The 24,161-nt window shown below is 40.6% G+C and overlaps 1 protein-coding gene across 2 annotated transcripts in view; it reads left to right on the forward strand.

The window, feature by feature from the left end:
• The window catches only part of kalrna (kalirin RhoGEF kinase a), a 797,086-nt gene that overhangs the window by 227,146 nt on the left and 545,779 nt on the right, over positions 1-24,161 (forward strand). Inside the window, exon 1 of one of the 2 annotated variants that reach the window (XM_051930994.1) lies at positions 1,421-1,747. The exons of the other annotated variant lie outside the window; for it this stretch is intronic. Within the exon in view, the coding sequence (XP_051786954.1) occupies positions 1,711-1,747 (37 nt within the window). The 5' untranslated portion in view covers positions 1,421-1,710. Of the gene's footprint in view, positions 1-1,420; positions 1,748-24,161 lie in introns of those variants that run through there. 2 annotated transcript variants of the gene reach the window in all.

The following is a 24,161-nucleotide window of genomic DNA, read 5'->3' on the forward strand; positions in this document are numbered from 1 at the left end:
AACACTTTCAAATATGCCTTATTTAAATGTTGTGTTACTGTATGTATTGTCTCTTGTATAGTGCCCTGAACAGGAGCCTTTTGCTCTACATGTCACCTTTCACAGTTGAAATGATTTTACACAGCAAGCAATCTTTACTTAAAATTGTGCCTTTCAAAGTAAGCACTAAAAAAATTTAAAAAGTAAACAATTATTACTTCTAAATGATGTCTTGTGTTAAGACCTATAAACCCAAAAATTAAAAATCTTCAAAAGTGCCTTCAAAAGTAAGCAGCTGTCTCAAAGTGATTTAAAAAGCAGCATGCATAACTTAATACAGTAATGTTTATTTTATATAAACCCTTTAGGAGAAGCACTTGTTGAAAGTGGAGGATTCTCCTTTGGCTGCTCTGGTAGAGGCTTTGTGAATGTGTTGAGTTTTTCTTTTCTAAAGCTATCACACTGAATGAGTCCGATTGATTGGCTGGTGCTGGCGACGCAGTGCTTAGCGCAAATAACTCGCAGCTCCCAAGTCCCACGCTGACATTGTCACCCGCGCCCCGACTGCCGTCAGTGTGTACCTTTTGTGCTTTCTTTTTTGTGTTTCCTCTTTGATTATTCAGATGTTCAGAGTTGACCTGAGTGGGTGACAGTGTAAGAGAAGACAGGATGACGTTCTTGCCCAGGTTGCCCCAGGCAGGATCCCTGTGACAATGCAATGGACAACACCGATTTGGTAAATGTCGGATTGGCGTCATTTTGTGTTTGGTTAAAAACTACTCAACTTCAAAATGAAAGCCCTGGTTCGTTAAGTAGAATCGCACTGAAGACTGCTGATTCTCAATCCCACATCCTACTGAAGACTGCGACTAGACAACGAGTTCATGACAGGCACTACAAAAGTGTTGACCAAGGTGAAGACCTAACTGCAGGACCGACCATCCCAGTCGTGCTGCGCAGGTGTTCGAGCACATTCCGGCCATGCTGTAGTTGTTGTGATCGCCTCACCGGCAGCAGGCGGCCAATGCGCTCCCCACACCGTGTATTCCCATCTGCAGATCTTTCAAATCAGTCCAATACGGTTTCCTTCTTAAAGCACGAGAGGAGACGTTAGATCTGGGCACAGTGACGCCCCCCACCCCCACTCCATCTCTCATCTCCCCCGCTTTGTCTCTGCGATTTTTCTCTTTTAAATGCGCTCTCTCCAAGCTTGATGTCTATTTTGAGCGTTGTGGCGCCCACTCGCTGGAAATGTCTCCTGCTCGTGGGGCTCTTTGAGTGAGGGACTGGAGAGAGGAGCCACCTCTTCAGAGATGCCTTTCAAAAGCGACCTCCTCATCCTTAATCGGCACCTCATTTCCCTTTTTTCAAGCGTTTGCTTATCCTTGCCTCTGTCGTTTTTTTTGTTCTTTTTGCCTGTGCCTTTGTGATGGTGCCTGCTTGTACTCAGTTTCCATTTTGTGTGGTTTCGGATTGGATTGGTTTGCGGGGTGCTGCAGTCCTCCGAAAGGCGCTATAAAAGTGTAGTTCGATTGGTGGATATATCATCTGAAGTCTGTCCCCTTGTCACTTTGGTTTGGTGTGTGCTATAGCGAGGCTGGCTAAAAAAGTGCATGAAGCCTGATTGGAGGAAAACTGTCTCCTTGTCATTAGCGAGCTGCTCTAGCGATTGACACGGCGCTGCAAAGCGACAACTCAGAGAGGCGCTGTCGATGGGGATGTCAGGGTGGCATGCTGGCCAGCTTGTTCTTCGCGAACAGAAAGACAGGTATTTATGGCATGAAGTGATGTCTCTGTGTCTGTCACTGTGTCAGCATCTGCTGGGAAGGGCTGCGCAATGAACAATGGGCATACAGGGTGATGACGCCGCGGACAGCACGGGGGCACGCAGAAAGAAAGAAAAACAAAAAAAAAAAGAAAAAAGAAAAGGATGAAGCCAACGTAATATTTTATGGGATCTTTAAACTTATGACATTCAGTTCCAGATGTTATAAACAGTCTTTTATCCTGGGCTTCCTAAAGCTATAAAAACGTACGAATGAAATTTTATAGCTTATTCCATGAAAACAAATGGGAACAATCAGAATCAAACAAAAGTGGGGAAGAAAGCCACGGCTGGAAAACCCATTCATTTCCATTTCCATTCGTCAGTTTGTGTTCTTTGTACCTGTTGAAAGGGAAGAGAAGCAGTTTGAAGTTAGGTGCCTTAATGAGGTGCAGGGTAACATGAACTAATTGCATTGATTTGTCTGTTTATGGACTAATACTATTGGTAAATTTCATAGTGAAAGGAAAGGTGTAATGCAGTAATTGTGTTTGCGTGTGTCTGTATATATGTGTATATATGTATATAGTTTATATATATAAATTGTATCATATTATATATATGATATTATGTATATATAAATATATATACTGTATATTATTTATATGTACTTGTGTGTATATATGCACAGTTTATGTATGTATGAGTGAGAGTAATACATGTGTGTATAAGTATTGTGCATGCAAATATATATATATATATATATATATAATGTATGCAGTGTGTGTGTGAGTATATGTAAAATGTAAAAATATATATAAAGTATATGCATACACACACATCACATATACTAGAGGCATACGATATATGCATATATTTGCATGTATGCTCATATGATTTTAATTAAATGCAGTTATACACACTTATACACACACACACACACACACACACACACATATATATATATATATATATTTATGCATGTATATAACATGTATATCACACTGTATACCAGACACATATATATATATACATGTTTGTGTATTTGTATATAAAGTACATATATACTGTATATAGCTCATTTATGTTTAAGTTTATTGCATTTATAGTGTGTATATACATACATCACATATACCGGACATATTCAGTATTTACTAAAATATGTGTGTGTGTGTGGGTGTGTGTTTGTAATATATATAACCTATGCAGCAAGTTAAATACAGTATCTATCTATCTATCTATCTATCTATCTATCTATCTATCTATCTATCTATCTATCTATCTATCTATCTATCTATCTATCTATCTGATGACATACATTAGCCATATAAGGACATTATTTACAAGTGCTGCACAGGTTATATACGGTACAGTATACACAAACATACACACATATTTAGCATTTGAAAGTTTTATAATGCACATACATCATGCATACTGGATGCTTCCTATATATTTCTACTGTATACACAACACATAAACATTATACGGCCTGATTATGTAAGTGTGTATGTATGTAAACAGAATGCAGTGAGGAAGCAGCAGTATTTCGAAAACCTAATGTTTTGAAATAACCTGAAAGCATGTAGGAGATCTTAGAAATGGCAGATGATAAAGTGAGTAATAATTTTGACTGTCAGTTGCTTCAAAAAGTCCAGAATGCATTATGTCATTATGACAATTACCAGAGCTCATTCTCCACTTTTTGTAAGAGCCTATTACTGAAATTGAGCTACTCTAAACCTGTATGAGATTAATGGGCTTTTATTAGAAAAATTAAAAAGTAACAAACATGTTTTACTGAAATCAAGGTACTATGAAGCCTTATTTATGCATCAGAAGAAGCAGTCACGCTAACCACCATTAATGGCTGATAACACAGCTAGCAGTGCTGGACTTTAAATTACAAATACTGCAAGATCAAAAATCACTGGCTGATTTGATTCTACAATCTCCTTATGAATTTATTATAAAACTGTCAACACCTCTGTCGCTTGTTTTATTCCATTGTTTTGGAAGTGCTTTGGAAAAGAGTTCGCTGAGGGCGGCACTGATTGCATAATGAATTTGTGTGGATTTGCTTCTCAGCACAGACTAGCGACAGCTTGGAAGCCGTCTTATTATGTGCTGTAGCTTGATGCTTTTTAGGAGTAGTGCTGGCCATGAAAGGTCTTACATAAATGTAACATTGATTTGTCAGTTGTTTCCCTTACTTATATGCCATGACCCTTATAAAACTGTGTCGTCCATTGCTTTTCATGTCAAAGTACCTCTTTCTTATCAGAGTTTGTTCAGTTTCATGTTTGAATGCATATATATATATATATATATATATATATATATAAATATACTTATGTGTGTGTGAGTGTGCACATGTGTGCTCTCTGATGGACTGGCACCCAGTTCAGGATTGTTTCCTGCTTGGAGCCCCGGATTGCAGAGGTAGGCTTCATTTCCCATTCTGTTGAATCATAAAAAGTGGATTTGTATATGTTAATTTTTGTAATGTTGAAGTTTATTTGCTGAAATTCAGAATTACTCAAATTTGTTTAATCTTTTTTAAAAATTCAGAATCCATATGTATATACACACACATGTTTTAATTAATATGACTCTGTATATAGAGTACTCAGTATATATGCTGTGTGGGTTTGTTTTGCAGTGTCACTGAGAATGTCACTTAGAATAGAGGGCAACACAATTTTATTGAAAGAGATGCGTTGTTGGTGGCAAACTACAGTGCAGTCGTAATTAGCTCTGCTATTAGAAGTGTACACAGAGTAAAATCAGAGATATGAGCATTGTTTCTGATTTCAAAGGGAAAAGTTCCCCATCTGTCTCTATACATAAAGCTATAAGATAACCATCCAGCCCCAGCGTTCTTGCCCATGCCCGGATGTAATGTCACCTGACAACCACAAGAGGGTAGGAATGTCTGAAGAACAAAGTCGTGTCGCTAGCATAAGATAGTAAACCGAGTGTCGTACATCTGTGTGTCACGTTCTTCACAACAAGGCTGGAATGTTCAACTAAGAAAGGCAACAAAAAGCACAAAGAAAGAGGGATGTAAGGGCTAAAATGTCCAGTGAGCTAAGGCATACCGGCGCACAAAGAGAGAAGGATGTAAAGGCTGGCATATCCAGTGAACAGTCAGTCAGTCATTTTCCAACCCGCTATATCCTAACACGGGGTCATGGGGGTCTGCTGGAGCCAATCGCAGCCAACACAGGGTGCAAGGCAGGAACAAACCCCGGGCAGGGTGCCAGTACACGGCAGGGCACACACAGCCACACACACTAGGGACAATGTAGGATCACCAATGCACCTAACCTGCATGTGTTTGGACTGTGGGAGGAAACCCTTGCAAACACGGGGAGAACATGCAAACTTCACGCAGGGAGGACCCGGGAAGCAAACCCAGGTCTCCTAACTGCGAGGCAGCAGCGCTACCACTGAGCCACCGTGCTGCCAGTGAACAGAGGTTTGTAATTCCATGATGTAATAGAAACAGAAGGACATACCATTATACCATTAAGCCTATTTAAACAAACTGGCATTTTGTTATGGTAGGTCATAATAATCAGAAAATCACATACAATTTCACATCTCCCTGTCTCATTGTCTAATAACCATAAATATAATCAGTTTCTACCAGTTTCTTTAGACTGTGAACACCACTTTACTCACAATAGCATGCTGCCTTAATAAGCCATTATATGATTGTGTTATATGGTTTCTTGATGCCATGTTACCTTTAGTATCTTTAGTGATTGGATATCTCTGTATTCATTTCAATTTCAATTAAAAAAAACTAGTTTAAAACAGACTTTGTAAGTTTGGCATATTTTTAAGTTCATTCTTTCAAAGAATTTTCCTTGTTCTCATTCTAAGGGCAGTAAATCACAATGAGGGTCCATTACGTGCTTCACAGAATTGTTAATTGGCACATGGATGGCAACCTCTTCACAAGTACAACCACAGTGCTGGAGAAACACAGACTCACTTCATCTCGTGTAGCAGACTTTTAACTAGATCTTTATGTGTGTGGCTTACTGGTGAAGACCTGCTGTACATCTGTAACCCAAGATGCTGCCAGTTCAATTCCAACCACTAATCATTTAAGCCACCTATACTCCACCATGTGCGTCTATATCAGATCACGTGTGACGTGTACCAAATACTAAATGGTACCAGTTAAGCTCTTAGATTCCTTCCTTAATGGTGATGTGAAGAAATGTCAAAACCAGCTATACAGCTGTTCCCTGTAACCTGTTAACCTGTCTCTCTGTTCATAGTGTACGCTGCATATTCAACCTTATGGAACTCTGTGGCACTGCTGCTCGCCAACTGGGACTTGCTGTCTTCTACTTTTACTCCTTTACATCTACCCAGTTTTACCATCAATAGGTGGCTTCACAAGAACATCCTGTTGCACCCTTAACGGACTGCAGTTAGACCAGGAATGGACAATCTGTCTTCTTGATTGTACTAACAAATGAGACAGAGCCATTGGTTTAAGCTTTTACATAAAAATTATATTTACTTACGTCAAGAATGATACAACCAGAGTGGGTCAAGTCTTCATTCAGTCCCAGATAACAATTCCCAGATGGCTTCTTTACTTTAATTGAAAATTATATATCCTTAATTGAAACATAAAAAGAAAAAGCTTCTTTACCAGAGGGAGCTGTTTTCTTCAAGCGTCAAGCAGCTAAGTGTCAGTGATCCATGAAAGTGTCCATTTCAGTTTTTTACAAAGCAACAGAGCTAGGGAAAAAGGCTCCTTGCAAGCGTCCATTTTTGCAACTGAATAGAACTCTTCACAAACGTCTCATCAAAGCAGCAATGGTAATAAGAGAACCATTTTTGAAAAAAAGGCTCAAAAGAAGGCAGTTGCTTTCCCCTCACCCTTCTCACACACACAAGTTAATTGGCTTACTTGTTTTTCTTCTCCATTAAGAAAGCACAAAGACACTTTTACAGTTTTCTCAAAACACATAAAATGTTTCTGAATCATTATCACAGGCTCAAGGTTATTTTCTCTTGGTAATCAAAAGCTGCACTTCCTAACTAAGCAAGATATTGTCAATCCTGTTTTGCCTTTCAGCTTTCCCAGAGTACACTATACTCCTGTTCAGGTTGGTAAGACTTTAAGGCCAAATCCTATCACCTACTGTAAAATCTGACCGGCTGTCGGTCATCAGGCCAGGCAGGGACAAATGAGCCTGATAAAGTGAAATATTTATTCTCATTTCTCATGTTTCTGATATTCTTGTCAGGGAAAAAATGACACTCACAAGTATGGGGTGCTTCATGTTTGTATCTTCTGCTGTTGTATTCCTTTGTGCTGTCGTCACATGTAATTGTGCACATAACAAGAAATTTGAACTTGAGCTCAGGTCAGTGCTGGTCAAAGCCCATTTGGAGCTCAATGAGTTATGGATGGACGTCACCCCTAATTTTCTGTAGCGTATGGTCTGTATTATTAGACTAACTACCTGACCGATTCTCCCTTGGTGTCCGGATCGAGTGCCCCTTCAGTAGCACAATCAGCTCCCCTTTGTGTATATACTGTGGACTTTAGGGAACGTGTGCCCCTTAGTGTATGCGCCATATGCACTTTTACTTTCATAAACACCACCCAGGGGGTAACAGCACCGACTCAGTATCATCAGAGTTCTTTGACCTGTCCCCTTCGCTGTCCAGATCGTGCGCCCCTTAACTTTCATAAATGGTGCCCCTCTGATGATGGCTGCCTAATGGATTGACTGTCTCTGGCTTGGTTGTATCCCATATGATCATCCAACCATTCAGGATTTGCTCCTGCTTTATTACCTGAATAATGTTGTTGAGCATAACAACTCACTGCTCTTTGATGTTAAATAAATAAATAAATAATGTTTTTGAAACAATATAACAGATTGTCTGTAATACAGTAGAGAATCTTAATGCTTTGCTTTTTGGAAAATATGCATGCAAAATATTGATTTCCCTGCCTTTAATCAAGGCAGTTTCCATTTATGATGAGGGAGGTTTCTTTACTTGTGGAGTACCAGTAGGTTAACTGACTTCCTTAGGGTCACACCATGAGGCACAGTAGTTATTCTTGAGGTTTAAAATCCCCTGCCTTAGCCACTAACCCAAACTGGCTTCTAATAAAAATATGGACTAAAATGACATCTTTATAAAGTACAATGGTAAGATCTTCAATTATTACATGAAAGAAAGGAATCTAAAGTATGAAGGCAAGAAGACACACCAGTCTGAACATCATGTATTAAGGTGCCGAAGTCTGAGAGTTGTGCACAAACAAGAGCGGCAGCCAGCTGTTACAGAGTGACGCTTGCATGATGGGCAGTGAGGGGCCGATCCGCCCCATCTCAGCTTTTCATTCCCATTAAGGTCACACTTTTCAGCAGTAGGAGCTAAAATGGTTAACATCTGCAAGTGAAATGTTTTAAATGTGTGATTTCTGTGCATTGTGAATGTACCGCTAGCTCAATACACACCTGTTCATACTCCACATAGCTGTCCATTATGGAAGGCAATAAATGAGCTGCAGCGCCCACAAAATCCTCTGTTTCGTGCTCATAGCAGATGGCATTGAGAAAAAAAAAAAAAAACTTTAATAATGTACTCAAACTATGTTCTGTATGCAGGCAATTAGAACCTCTGGTATCAAAAATATGTCGTTTAAAACATCTACAAAACGGAAAGAATCATTAAGTGAAATTAGGGTAATAGTAAACAGGCGTGCTATATTTTAACACATACTCATGCATGTATTTTTAGCAAACAAATTCCCAAAATGAACCAAAAACACTGACACAGTTGGCCAAAGGAATGAACAGTTCTTATTTTTAAAAGCTAATCAAAAGTTCAGCTTGTCCTGCATGGAAAATAAACACTTGTGGATTTAGTGGATTTATAATATACAATACAATTTATTTTTGTATAGCCCAAAATCACACAAGAAGTGCCGCAATGGGCTTTAACAGGCCCTGCCTCTTGACAGCCCCCCAGCCTTGACTCTCTAAGAAGACAAGGAAAAACTCCCCCCCCCCCCAAAAAAAAAACTTGTAGGGAAAAATGGAAGAAACCTTGGGAAAGGCAATTCAAAGAGAGACCCCTTTCAGGTAGGGTGGGCGTGCAGTGGGTGTCAAAAGAAGGGGGTCAATAGAATATAATACACAGAATAGAACAAATCCTCAATACAGTATAAAAATAATAATTTTAGAAGTATGGAGCAGAATTTAACAGTAGATGATATCACATAATATGATTTGGATTTCTTTAGAGTCCTGGACACCTCAGCCATCAAGCTGCCTCCCCCATTTGGCCATTCCATAGCTGAAACAGCGCTGGGCCAGCCAATCCGATGAAAGGACCCGTCTTTCCCACGATTCCTGCGATCCTTCATCAGGGATGACTTTACCTTAGGCAGGCAAAACAATTTGGCAGGTGGGCTGTGGCACCAAGTGCCACATTTGAGTACCGAGAAGAGAAACAGAATAGGTGAGGGTTAGTATCCAATTATAACTATCATGTTACTTATGTTTTAGTGCTAATAACTAACAACAGAGATGCAGTTTGTACAGTTAATCAGCAGCTCTAGTCAGGACATGCTAAACTGAAGTAGTGAGTCTTCAGCCAGGATTTAAAAGCTGAGACCGAAGGGGCATCTCTTATAGTAGTCTTATAATATAATTAAGGAGATTTGTGCAATTGTTGTGACCCTCATTCCTGCATTTTGTAACATGCTTATCATTTTCAGGATCATGGAAACTCAGCACCTGGCATAGCAGCACTGGGCACAAGGTGGGAGTGCCAGTCCTTGACAGGGCACACTCACGCTCATTAAAACGTCTTTCAGGAAATGTCTGTGCAATCACCCACTCAGCACATCAAATGTTCAACATCTGTACGTAGAACTGGCTAAAACAAATCTTGTTTGTTTGTCCCTGATTGGAAAGCTCAAGGGTTTCACTGTGTAAGCATGGACTTCCGCAAATGTAATTTCACACAATTGGTGTCTGGTGACATCATTCACAGGCTCTGAATACCTTCTGGCAGGGAGAAACATTCCTGCCACCAAGGGATTTTAATTTAAATTTTTTTTTTTTGCATATGCAAGGGCACAGCATATTAGCGGGCTGATCAGACTGCAGAGAGTGGAGACAGCAGGTACCCGGAGGCGTTTCACATTGGCTCGCACACCTATTTAGATGACACAAGCTTTGGCATGGATGGCGCACTTTAAATGCGAATGACTATTTTGTTTTCCAGAAAAACATCAAGTAAATATCGCGAGGCCACTGGTTAGACTGTTTCAGAAATCATTTATTAAGAAGCTTTGCAAAGTTTTAAAGCCGAGTAGAAAAAATGTGCACTCCTTCAAATTGGTTCTGTGTAAGTGTGGCTGAATATATGAGTTTACCTGCCATTATTCTAGAGCTTATGAAATAATCATTTAAAAACAAGTCAAGAGCACAATCAACATTTACACAGGAAAGCCAAAGCCTGCCATGAAACTGGCATCACACCCAGCCCTCACCCTTTGTCTTGCAGGTGGTGGGCCTACAAGGCAGCTCCAGATTACCATTATGGGCTGAGCCCAGCTAGGTTATGCATGTTGCCAGACCCCCTAGACTGGCTCCAGGAGTGGGTACTGGTAACCCTATACTGGGCAGAGAACACTATTTCATAATTTGTACCACTATGAAGATCTTTGTGAACTGTTGTTTTATCTGACCTATCAGCCCAAACCTGTTCGCTAACAGAGACAATACCAGAAGCACAAAAACTCTCTCAAGCAAATATCACATTACGCGACTTCTAGTCAGTAGGGTGTGTCAGATTTACCAACTGCAGTTACTCATCATATCACTGGACCATATCAATTTAAATGACTGAAAATGGCTGGCCATGTCACATTTTCCGATCACGTGACCTTCCATGATGGTTATACTTGCCCCGTTTTCTGTGATTTTTTTGTTTTCTTCAGCTTGAGATCTTTATTTAAAAAACAGATTACAGGCAGATGTATACAGAATTAATGCATGACAATGTTTCCATGCAGGAAAGAAATACCTTTCTTCTTGTGTCAAGTGCATGAATTTTGATGGCTTTGAAACGCTGTTTGTTTTGCAAATTTTTTGCTGCAGGCTCAATGTCACGCTCATTGTCTGTAGCGTTCGCCCAGTAGTTAGCACTTACTGTAGTCACATAATTCCACAGGCCATGGTGTGAACCCTAGTCCGCATGCTACCTGTGTGTAGCTTTTGCATGCTCTCCTTGAGTCTGTGTGAGGTTTCTGCTTTCCCTTCCACATCTCAAAGATGTGTAGGTTAAATTCATTGCTGACTATAAATGGACGCCATTAATGTGGATTTGTTTGTGAATGTTCCTTATGATGGACTCGTGCCCCATCTAGCATTGAATCCTGCCTCGGTCCCGCGCTGCATCCAAACAATCCTAAAATAGAAAAAGGTTGTATAGAAAATGGATAGTTTTAAATTTTAAATAACGCAAAGTGGTTCTGTTCTGTAGGAAAGACACAGGATAAAGGCAGAAGCTTATTCTGGGCAGACTTCCTACAAGTATTTATTCACACAGAGAAGGGTGGATTGATGGAGCAAGTCACAGCTTCCTCGAATTGAAGATATTTTGCTAAGTTTAGGTGAATAGCAAACGGCCTACTCACTGTTATGCTCTTATTCTCAGTGTTACCCTTCTTATAAGCTGGCTAGACTCATCCACCCCGACTGTCTTGAACTTTGCCAGCATGTAGACAGGTGCCGTACGTTCCTCACCGTATGGACACCTACAGAGCAATGGCAGACAACAAAGAATGAGAAACTGACGCTTCAGAATGAATACAAGTCCAGGCACTACTGACATTTTACATTTATTGTTGCTTTTGCCTTCACTGCCTTCCTGTGGGAGCACTTTAAGTGTGCAGCTGTTGCCTGTTGAAACAAAGTGAAAATCAAAGATACAATAACGGCAATGTCTGATTCAACTGGGAATGCCGGGCGACATGCTGATGAAACCTATTTATAATTTTATGAGCATTTAGTTGTTTTATCATGACACGTGCTAACAAAGAAGATGTGAAATGATCTTAAATTTACTGCAGTGTAGCACGTCAATGCACTACACATATCGGGAATCTTTGCCGTCATATGGAGCTGATTCCATTTTATTGTGTCTCCATTATAAGAACACAGGACAGGGTCCGTCTCAGCAGCTGCAGGCACAGCTCTTCAATGGGATGCCATCCTGTTGACTTTGCCCACTCACAACAGGTCATGTCCAAGTTGCCACACAGCCTTTCCAGGATTAAAAGAAACCAATTTCCAGGCAAAAATGCATATGGACACAGCAAGAGCAAGCACAGTCCTCACAAGAGTCAGGAATCGACCCAGAGTGTAAGGATTTTAAAGTGTAAATGACAAGTGCTACACCACCATGCTGTCTGATGTTTTATACACGAGAATGTCATTGTTGTACGATGAGAGATGCTTGATTATTGCGCTCATGAATATACATGAGCTTTCTTATAGCTTAGATATCTTGATGTACCCTGTCTCATTTTATTGTTACAATGATTAAAAGCTATTTATAAATGAATCGTAGATAAAAGTGCATGAAACATACATAATTATCACTTGAATGAAAGACGTCTATACATTAATTACAGCATGATACCGTGGGCCGTGTTTTGAATGAGATCCATCCACCTGTTTACTGAAGCCACGTAATCCAATATGGCATTGAGTTCTGGGGAGCTGGAGAATCGGCAAGGCCCGTACAAACCCTAAATGGAGTGCCAGTCCATTGATGGGCATTGAATGATCATCCAGAAAAAAATGTATATATACATGGACACTATTGTACGATGGCACATTTTAGTAAATATATATGAATACTGAATATAATGCTTTAATGTTGTTTCATGCCACAGTAATACTTAAATAATTGTTTTGAGTACTTTGCCTGTGCATTGAGTATCTTGAGTTGCCATGTGAGGACTGCCCAGAGCGTCACTTGAGGATTTCATATTACACAACTAGTATTACACTGGGCACATCAAATGAGATGACTTTTCTGCACAGTTCAATGTTTCCAAAATACAGTATTTCAAGTTCTCTACTTTTTCTGATGGCCAGTAGTGTGCTGCCTTACAGAGTGTGGACTGTCGGGGGTGTCCCAAAGCCCCAAGCACCAGACATAATTCAGCCGAAGACTATTTCAAGGGTAAAATAAAATAATGATTATTTCATTGTTGTACCTTAATACAGCAAAATGTAGTCTAAGAGAATATAATTGAAAGAATAAGCACCTCTGTCTCATTCCACTCCAACCTTCTCCCGATTTTGGCACAGAGGTAGCTGAGGCGCCCTCTTTTACACTTGACCAGGGAGCTATGGTGCTATGACAATGCTATAAAGGAAGCCCTCCTGGGTCATGCAGAAGTTCCCTATCACAGGGATAATCTGTTTTCACATTGCAGCCCCTGTAGTCGAGTGCAGCTGTGGCACAAATTGAGCAGGACAGGCCGAAAGCTATCCCGGGCAAACGTATGGTACCTCTTTGTGTGAACGTACAACATGCATGTACCACAAAACTGGGTTTGTCTGCTTGGCTGAATGAGAAGTGAGGTGCATGAAGTGCTGAAAGAATATAAAAGTACTTGCATGTGTCATCTCACCAAGTGCAAGTCACTCTTGTATAAGCTTCAGATCTTCCCGTTTAATTCACACCAACTCCCGTGGCTGTGGTTAACTGTGAGCTGAGTGGACTGCTCCATACACACACACACACACACACACACATGCACACACACATATCTTTCATAGTGAGAACTGAGGTGCATCCAAGCACTGAAAAAATGTAAAAGTGTATGCATGCACCATCTAATGGCGGTGCTTGAGCGTGAGCAGAGTGGACTGCTCCATACACACACAGGTCTTTAGTTTATATATGTCTAATAGGTTTTGAGTGTGTATTGTTAGTTTTGACAACAGGGAACTACAGGTATGACGTGATGGATTGAACAACTTATATGAACGCACATCCACAAATGTAGAAGAGATCCAAGCAAACATTTCTTCATAAAAGAAAGTCATTAGTTTTAAGGATCGTGGAGATATGTTTTGTAACAATGGGGATCACCATTAGGACATATTGCTGTCAGGTCACATGGAGCTCAAATGAGCTCAAATCCAGATGTCCTATTGTTGTTGCCTCTAGAATTGAAGAGGGTGCGTCTGCTCTGCCAAAGAAGGGTAGGCAGTGACTGGAGAGCTCTTGTAAATTATGTAAGAACATAAAACATAAAACATCTGAAAAATGAGTCCTTTCATTCCAGCATCCAGATACTTTTGAAAGGTTATCAAGATTTCGTCATCACTACATGACTTGGTAGCTTCTTCCAGCTTCTCACGACCCTTTGTGTGAAGAAGTGTTTTCTGGCTTCTATCTTAAATGCACTTGCCTTTAATTTTCTCAAGTATGCAATTCACTGTTTAACTGAAACAGTTCTGCTAGAGAACTGCATTCTGACTGGGCAACAGAAATAAATTAGAGGCAATCAAATTAATAAGATGAATACTGAATTGTTAAAATAAATGTGGAGAAAAACACAAGGCTCAACTTTTTTAATAAATCATCATCCATTATAGGCTTTACTGAATATAATTGTGTTGCTAGTCTGGCTGTCCATTTACATTACAACTTAGTGTTCTGTGTGTACTTCTATATACTTTTATAATGTAGTCTCTTGTAATACTTTTTCTTTTGAAGTATATAAATACACGTTTGTATGTGTATGTTTCCTCCTGTGACAGTGTCACACAGAATTTAAGTTGTTGAAGTTCTCTGATGTGTTGCTGTAAATGTGACATGCATAACAAATGGTGTCTCCTCCACCCCTGTTTTCTGGGAGTACAAGGGTAAGGAGGGTGCTCTTCTTCCCAGTTAATCTGCCTGGTTTGGCTCACTTGTACTTCTTTGCTATATCACAAATAGTCCATGTAGCTGTCTTCTGTCTTCAGTTTCTTGACCTCCCAACTCTGACAAACTTTGCAATTGTGTGTACCGCGTTACATGCTGGAGTCATTTCTTCCAGCCCCATCATTTGAAGTACCACTACCTTTCTGTTCCCACATATTCCATCAGTGGTTGCCTACATGTTGCATTATTTTGTTATTTTCTAAATACTTGTGAGCCAAGACATTATGACCACCAGACTAGTATGCTGTTGCTCCTGTTTGTGCCACCAAAACAGCATTGAGACATGGACTCTACAAGACCTCTGAAGGTGTCTTGTGGTATCTGTGCTAGGACTTTTGCAGCAGGATCCACCAACTTCTGTAAGTTATGAGGTGGAGCCGCTGTCGATCAGACTTGTTGTTCCAACACATCCCACAGATGTTCTGTTGCATTGAGATCTGAGGAATCTGGAGGCCATGGCAACACATTGAACTCTTAAATCATCTTCATCAAACCATTCCTAAATAATTTGTGCAGTGTGGCGGGGCACATCATCCTGGTGAAAGATGCTATTTCCATGTACCTGGTTTGCAATGATTTTTAGGTAGGTGGTGCACATCATATTAACATCCACATGAATGCCCGGACCCAGGGTTTCCCAGCAGAACATTGCCCAAATCATCACAGTCCCTCCACCAGCTTGCTTTCTTGCAACAGTGCATCCTGATGCCCTTTTTCCCCAGGTAAATGACACAACTGTAAACAGCTGTCCACATGATGCAACAGAAAATCGGATTCATCAGACCAGATGGCTTTCTTCCATTGATTCAAGGTCCAGGTCTGATGCTCTTGTGCCCATTTTAAGCACTTTTGACAGTGAACAGGAGTTGGCATGGGCATTCTGGCTGTCCTGTGGCTACACAGTCCCATACACAACAGGATTTGATGCACTGTATGCCATGACACATAACTGCCAATTATTAATTAACCAATTATTCACATTTTGTGCCACAGTAATCCTTCTGTTGGGTTGTATCAAATGGAAGAGCCTTCATTGATCACTTGCATCAAGGAGTTTTGGCCGCCTTGTTAGTGGTTTGTGGTTTTTCTCTTCTTGTACCGCTGTTGGTATACACTCTGTCCATAATGATTAGGTGGTTATCAAGTTCACTCAGATCTTTGGGATTCAACACGTTAATTACAAGCACCTAAAATTAGCTCACCATCTAATGTATCCCTGACCTTGGCATGTGCCAAGATGGTTCAGGCTCATCAGTCAAATGTATATATAAATATTTTATACTGTATATGCATACCTCTTTTGTGAACAAAATTAAATGGAAATAAAACATAAAAACTCATACAGTATTTCCAAGAAAACTCAAAAAAGTCCACATGATATATATATTTTTGACATATTAATTTAAACTTTCCTGCACTTTGTTGAGACATGCAATGTACAGAATATATAAACCAAGCCAAGGATTTATTGGAGACCATGCGGAGGTGCACCCAACAGTCCCTCTCTGTGTTTGTGCCCACTTCAGCAAACATGGCCACAGGTGAAAATAACCAGCAAGTGCATCCCATTAAGCCGAAGTTACATTACATAACTTCTAATCACAGGGTTTTTCAGACTTCCCAACTGCCCTCCAGTGGTTCAAGTTCTACCTGACTGATAGGCAAGAGTTTGTTAGTTTTGGCAACAACAGATCCAGCTCAGTGCCAGTCACACAAGGAGTTCCTCAGGGCTCTGTTCTCGGCCCTCTTCTCTTCTGTATTTATACGCTTCCCCTTGGCCATGTTATTCGTAGCTATGGACTGGGTTATCATTTTTATGCAGATGATACTCAACTCTATTTCAATGTTAAAAGTGGAACATCATCAGAGCTTTCTCAGCTCACAACCTGCCTCAGTGAAATTAATACCTGGATGGAGCAGAACTCTTTAAAATTAAACTGCAACAAAACTGAACTCCTGCAAATTGGGACCAAAGTGCAACTTAATAAAATGAGCTCCTTGCCAGTCCATCTTGGCGGTGATCTCATCAGACCTGCCTCTACTGCAAAGAATCTTCATTTTTGATTCCTCCCTTTCTTATTCCGCTCACATAAATCACATTAAGAAACTTTCTTACTTTCACCTCCGTAACATATCCGTGTTTGCTCCTTCCTCTCCTTCTCTAATGCTGAGAAACTTGTCCGTGCTTTTATCACATCCCGCATCGATTATTGTAATTCCCTACTGGCAGGTGCCCCTTCTAATCTTATATCACAGCTCCAGCTTATTCAAAACTCAAGAGTCCTTACTCAAACCAGCAGCAGTGAGCACATCACACTCATCCTGCTCCGCCTTCACTGGCTCCCTGTGTCTTACAGAATCGAATATAAAATCCTACTAATAACCTACAAAGCTTTAAATAACCTCACGCCAAACTACATCAGTGACCTTCTCCATCACTATGTGCCTGCCCTCCCACTAAGGTCCTCTGATTCTGGTAATCTTGTTGTGCCCCTCACTAATCTACACTCCATGGGTGACAGGGCCTTCAGCTGTATAGCGCCCAGACTCTGGAATGACCTACCGAAATTAATCAGGTCAGCTGACTCCATGAATTCTTTTAAACAACAACTCAAAACTCATCTGTTCAGGAAGGCTTTTAGCTCTACTTGACTTTATTACCCTTCTCTCAGTTTACTTCTCTGTCAAGATGCTCATGTAACCTGTGTGTGTGCGAGACCATCAATTATGTTGTCTGGTATTCTTTTTTCTGAATTCAGTATCTTACTCTTCTCTATTTATTTATCTGGTTTAGGACAATACTATATACTGTATACCCTGCCGTTCTTTCATAAACTCTGTAAAGCGCCTTGAGCATGGGAAAGGCGCTATATAAATAAAATATTATTACTTTTCTGTTCTCATCACCAAACCATGTCAATTTAAATGACAGAAAATCACTGAGCATGTCACCGTTATCGACTGCATGCTGACCTTCCAGCACAGTTACGCTTGCCCCTTTTTCTGAAAGCTAGTAGTGCTGCCTGTTGGAGCTGGTGCTGTATAAAGGGTTAACAAGAATGGTGCAGCCGCAATCTCTGCCATTTTTTTTCTTCTTTTTTTCCATTCTGTCTTAGCATACTGTATAAAACATGAGACATCAGACAGATGAACTTCTCCTTTGATTGTAAGGTCCCGTTCTTTATTTGTCATTGCTGCAGTAATTATTGTACATCTGGATGACCATTCATTGGTTTTCAGCTCTCATGCCCACAAGCCCACCCCTGAGACTAAAGACAAAACCAAACCTGCGTGATTTACTTGGAACAAATCGTTGGTGAGAGTAGTTGGGTAGGTCACATTACATTACTGGCTTCATCGCCGACTGCATCTGGCTCACTAAGACTACAGAAATAATGACTATGACTGAAAATCAATCGAAAAGTCGTCTAATGTGACATGGCCTTTACAGATACTGTACACACAGACACGTATGATACAGTAGCACTCTTACTCAGACTCAGATGCTGACTAATCTCTGTCATCTATGCAGCCTGCGACTGAGGCTTTTATTTCCTTACAAGCTATAGATAAGAAGCAATGGCAAATGGGTCTTTTCTTGGCAAGCAGTGGATTCAAACAAGATGAATCCCTACCAGCCACTTGTACCTCCCGGTGTAACTTTTTCTCCTCTTCCTATGTAGTACAAATGACCATGAGTGATGCATGTCTTCCATTTAAAATAAGTGATGCAGTGGTGCAGGTGTAACCCTTCAACTCCCAGGTACGATTCCATGTGTGGAGTTTCCATGTTCTCCCAGCGATCAGATGGGTTTCTTCCTTTGGCATTAGATTCAGTTTTGACCTCTGACTCTACATTGGTCCGATATGTCTGGTTGTTGTGGTGTATATTAGCATCTCATGCTTCTGACATAACCTTTGATTGCATGTGACCTTATACTTAATAAAGGTGGTTCAAAAAAAGAATGGACATTTACAGATAAGCAGAAGGAGCACTTTCTTTTTTCAGTTTAACCAGTTTAATTGCACATAATTGAGACTAACCTTTCTTTTAGTACATATTTTAGGAATTAAATTACATCTTTACGGGCGCCCTGTTTCTTAGCTTATGCACAAAGCTCTTAAGGCTTGGCTTCACTCCCCCAGTGACACCGAACTATTTGGGTCTGAGAATGTCATGTTATGTTATTACTTTTTTCCACATCATCTATTTCACTCCTAACTGAAGAGGAGTGTGATGGTTTCCCACTGTTTCATTCTCACGAACAAAGAACTCAATTAGAGGCCATTTTTTTCTTAACAATGTCAGTGGTAGCCGTCTTGTTTGATGAATGTTACTTTAGCCACACTTGAGGGAGGCGAATGAGCGGAAAGCAGGGTGAAGGGCAGACATGTGTGCTGTGCCAAAAACAACAGCAATTAAAAAAAAATGATACGGATGTAATTAATTGATACTCTGATCATTAGATATTTTTATTATGAGTATTTAAACTCAGTTTTGAAAAGTAATTTCCTCCCAGGAATGTGTAGTCATTAGACGCACTGAAAGATTTGTGATGCCAGCTCTTAACAGATTATCCTTTTCTCTGTGTTTCGGAGCCCAGGGACCCCTGACTGATGCCTTAGCACCGGCAGAAGGTATCTGGGTGATTGCACAATGTCTTTTTTTTCTGTTACGGCTTCAAAAAGAGCAATGAACCGTCTAATGTAACTTTACAATTCACTTCCTTTCATTACTCCACCAAATCTCCTAACAGCAGTAAAACATTACAGCATTTTAAAATGTCCTAAATTGTGGAATTCGGTCATTTTAAATATTTTAAAACAGTAGGCCATACGGAAGATTTACTTTAGCACCAGCACATAGCATGATGAAAAATTATTGTAGATGAGGGGGCCTTTCCCACACTTACAGTATGAACATTAATGATTTTATCATTTTTAAGTAAAGACTGCCACGTTTCTGAGGTTCCCATGAAATTGTTAGGTGCTTGTGAGTCTCTACTTAATCAAGCGTTTAAGGGAAATTAATGGCAGTTTCTCATTCTTGGTGTGCCTGGTCAGTACACAGCTGTGTCTCCTGCAGTAGCCATGAGAGAAGCTAAAACTGCTCAGTTTCTGTGCATAGCAGGTGTGAGGCATGAGACACAAAAGACAAGCCTGTTTTCATGGTTAAGTGTCAGGGGTGGGACGGGCTGATCATAAGCTTCTGCTCCGCTTTCAGGGCACTCAATTAAATTGGGATTAATGGCCTTAAGGCGTAGCTCCATCCAGGCTGTTTCCTGCCCCGTGCCCAGTGCTGTCGATCCCACAGACACTTGGATTAAGCAGAAATTGGACACTGGCACCCAAACAACATGCTGGTTTTCTGTTGTGGTCCAAAGCCCTGGGACACGGCTAATACTTTTCTAAAAGGAGAAACTTAAAACGTCACAAGAAATCAATAAAAATCTGTATCAATGCGTTAGCGGGGTCAGGTTATCTTAACAGCCATGTTATAGCGACTTTTTGGCTGTGTGTTTAGATAGCAGAGACTCTTCCCTGAAAGAAATGTTCTGAAGAATTTAAAATCTTAAATAAAGAAATTTTAAAGCTACAAATGCAAGCAACTTAAACTCTAATTTTTAGACCCCTGACATCAAAATTATTTATTAGGTGCATAAGCTGAAATAAAAAGATATTTTAAAACATTCTTGTTTATCAAGGTTCTGAACAAGTGATAACATTTTTCAAGCTGGTGAGACAGGCAAGTGAGACTTTCACTGTGCTCTGAACACGAGATAATAGTATTTCTACTACTAATACTGTTACCTGTCATAAACTTTATAAGGGTGGGAGCACAAATGACAGAATTAATTCAAACACTCTTTAAAGACAAGAAGAAAAAAAAAAACAAATGACGTTGGCAACAAAACAACACGGGTGTGAGCTGAGGAAACTTCAGCTGCTAAACATGTATTCATACGTTTGATTGTGCTATGATAGGATTTGAAATTGCTCAGTTGTTTTTTTTTTATCTTTATTTGCTGCCTGTTTTACAACTCTGCTATGTCAACATGAAACAAATGTCACCAAATCACTCTAAACCCCTAGCACCCTTGGGACCACATTTGCTGAAAGTCCAATGAGAATTGAGTTCTTTAGGATCAGTGTGTTCAAGCTTTGTATTTGCACATTCTTCTTTTCAAAGTGGCCGGATCTCGCTCAACTTGAATGGACACAATTTTTCACCTCCTCCCTCACTGTGTGGTTTGAGGTTTATGAAGGGAATTAGTCCAGTGGATCAGGACTGTTACTTTAAAACGAGTACAACAAGAACACAGGGAAAGAGTTGGAAACTTAAGGGCAAATTTTGCACAAACGTTAGGATGTTTTTCTTCAAAAGAGAGAACTATAGATACATGGAATAAGTTACCAAGTAGTCTGGTGGATTGTAGGACTCTGGGGACATTCGAAACTCAATTTGACGTTGTCTTGGGTGAATTAGGTGGATAGGAGTGGTGCGCTTTGTTGGGCTGAATGGCCTGTTCTTGTTAAAAAACGTTTTTCTAATGTTCTGATGTTCCTTGACTTGGTCACTCCCAGTGCTGGTCGAAGCCCATATGGAGCTCTAGGTTCACCTGCACTTGGTGAGGATCATTGTGCAAGAACAAAGTAGTTTCTGCTGTCATATTGTATATCTGGGGTGACAATGGTAGATTGGCCATCTAGCTTTGTGAGGAGGATTACTTGTGTTCTGTTTTGTGTTATCCCCATCTTTTGACAGCTTTTGGATGCCCCTAACCTACCTAGAAGGGGAGTCGCCCCCTAATTTGCCTTTCCTAAGATTTCTTCCATTTTATTTTAACCCTGCAGGGTTTATTTTTTTTGAAGTTTTTTCTTTTATTCTTAGAGAGTCAAAGCTGAGGGGCTGTCAAAATACACAGCCTGTTAAAGCCCATTTGCTGTTGTTGTTGTTCGCTGCTGGTGACAGAAGACATGCGACGTTAAATGCATAAACAGTGGAAGTAAAACTCACAGATGCCTCTGTTTAACACGGCTCTGTCACACTTGAAACCTGTAGGAGAAGTTGTGAATATAGCACCAATACTTCATAAATATGAAGGCATATGTCACCCAGCTTTTCACCCTTGATGTTATGGGCATTAAGTTGGCAAAGTCTTTCATCTGAAACATTAAAGAATGCAATGGGGGCCCCTTCGGTCTTACGACACAGTCACCCCTTGACTTAACTAAACAGTGCACTTCAAATGGTTGCCATTCAAGCGGCTACTTATATTGCATAATGGGTTGAGTGGCCCTGGTCACTCCACTTCTTTGTTGTTAGGACAGCCATCAAAAAGGACAAAGGCAAGTCAGAACAATAAGATGAATAAGCTGTGTGAGGCTGGGTTGGGAACAGGCACCACACGAAGAACCCCCAGGATTAGGACCTGAGTGCAGCGGGTGACACCTCAGCACCACACTGGAACAGTGTGAGGTTTTTATGGTGGTTGGAGTTCCAATCCTGCCACCAGCCCCCAAGTTTTCCCGGTAGGTTGGACGAGAGTAAGTTGATAATTATCCATACACTGCAAAAACCAGACAAAGAAAACATTAAATGGGAGTTACTTTGCTTGTATTTAGCAAAAAAATCTACCAAAGGGGTAAGTAAAATTTACTTGACAAGATTTCTTAAAGTAAGCTGAATAATCATAAATACACATTTTTGGATAAGTTAATAATTGTTACAATAAGGAAAGCTAGTGGTAATGTCCTGATTTAAATACCTTACACTTGGCTTAGATTTCATTTTTTGCAGTGTACTTTTGTGATAATTTTGAATGGTTTGCCTGTTCAGCTTTCCAAAAGTCATAGAAGGCTTCCTGCACAATATGGAGACAGTGTTTTACCATGGTGGAATATTTACAATTGGTGTGAGACGTTCAGAAATGTTCAGACTAGTGTCATGCACGAAGAAGAAGTAAGTATACACGCCATGTCTAATACCAACAACAGTGACACAATTCTGAAAAATCTACAAGGATTTCAGGCCCCTTTTACACCATTAGCCTATAAAAAGGGGATCACTTCTCACTGCTCTTCTTTGGTGAAAACGGAGAGTGGAGTAGCCATGTTTACCCCTAGAAAACGACAGGAGAGACTGACCGATCAAGGTCGAAACTTTACCAGTGCCGCTAGAGACACGCTATGATTTCACATGTGTGCCGGGAAAGCTGTACAGCAAACCCAAAGCAAAATGATCCCAAATGTATGAATAATTGTTGACTTACCCTTGTATGTTGTAACTTAGACTCGGTTAATCCAATTAAGGGTCGCAAGATCTGGAGCTTGTCACAGCAGTATTGGGCACAAGATAGGGAACGGCGCTGAACAGGCCATCAGTTCATCACAGGCACACATACACACAGAGTTGCTGCTGAACTTCAACAAATTTAAGAAGACAGGCGGACAACTGGACTATCTGACATAAACCCCCAAACACACAAGGAGAGAACTCCACAAAGTCAATGACCATGTGTGGCATCAGTGCTCACCACTGCACCACACCGGCACAAATACTCTCGATAAAATTCAAAAATGACTTTCAGGATCACACCGAAAACATCAGCAAGTATCCACTCACATTATTTAATGGCAGATTAACTGCAGCTACCTGAGAATATTGCACGCTTGAGATATGATGAAATCCATCCATCCATCCATTTTCCAACCCGCTGAATCCGAACACAGGGTCACGGGGGCCTGCTGGAGCCAATCCCAGCCAACACAGGGCACAAGGCAGGAAACAATCCTGGGCAGGGTGCCAACCCACCGCAGGACACACACAAACACACACCAAGCACACACTAGGGCCAATTTAGAAACGCCAATCCACCTAACCAGCATGTCTTTGGACTGTGGGAGGAAACCGGAGCGCCCGGAGGAAACCCACGCAGACACGGGGAGAACATGCAAACTCCACGCAGGGAGGACCCGGGAAGCGAACCCGGGTCCCCAGGTCTCCCAACTGCGAGGCAGCAGCACTACCCACTATGCCACCGTGCCGACAATATGATGAAATGTTTATCAATAATTGTTTTGGGAGACTTTGTATTTTTTGACTAGGTTACGATCTATGCTGATTTCACTTTTAATTTCATTTTGTTCTTTGACCTAGAGTTTTGCCTTATCATTATATTTTTGTTCTTCTTTGATGCCATCTTGTTTCTTAGTGGACACCACCACTTTGCGTTCCCGTTGCTAAAAGGTCACCTGTCATGCAGGACACGTCCCTGGAAATCGGGTTACATAACATAGTTACTGCAACGTTTAGTAAGCAGCGAAGCAGCCGTTATCCAAGTTTTGTACAGTAGATTTAATCCAAAAACCTTTTTCAAGGGTTTTCTTTTGAACCTTT

The sequence above is a fragment of the Erpetoichthys calabaricus genome, chromosome 8 (genome assembly GCF_900747795.2).
Source record: "Erpetoichthys calabaricus chromosome 8, fErpCal1.3, whole genome shotgun sequence".
Classification (NCBI taxonomy): Eukaryota; Metazoa; Chordata; class Cladistia; order Polypteriformes; family Polypteridae; genus Erpetoichthys; species Erpetoichthys calabaricus.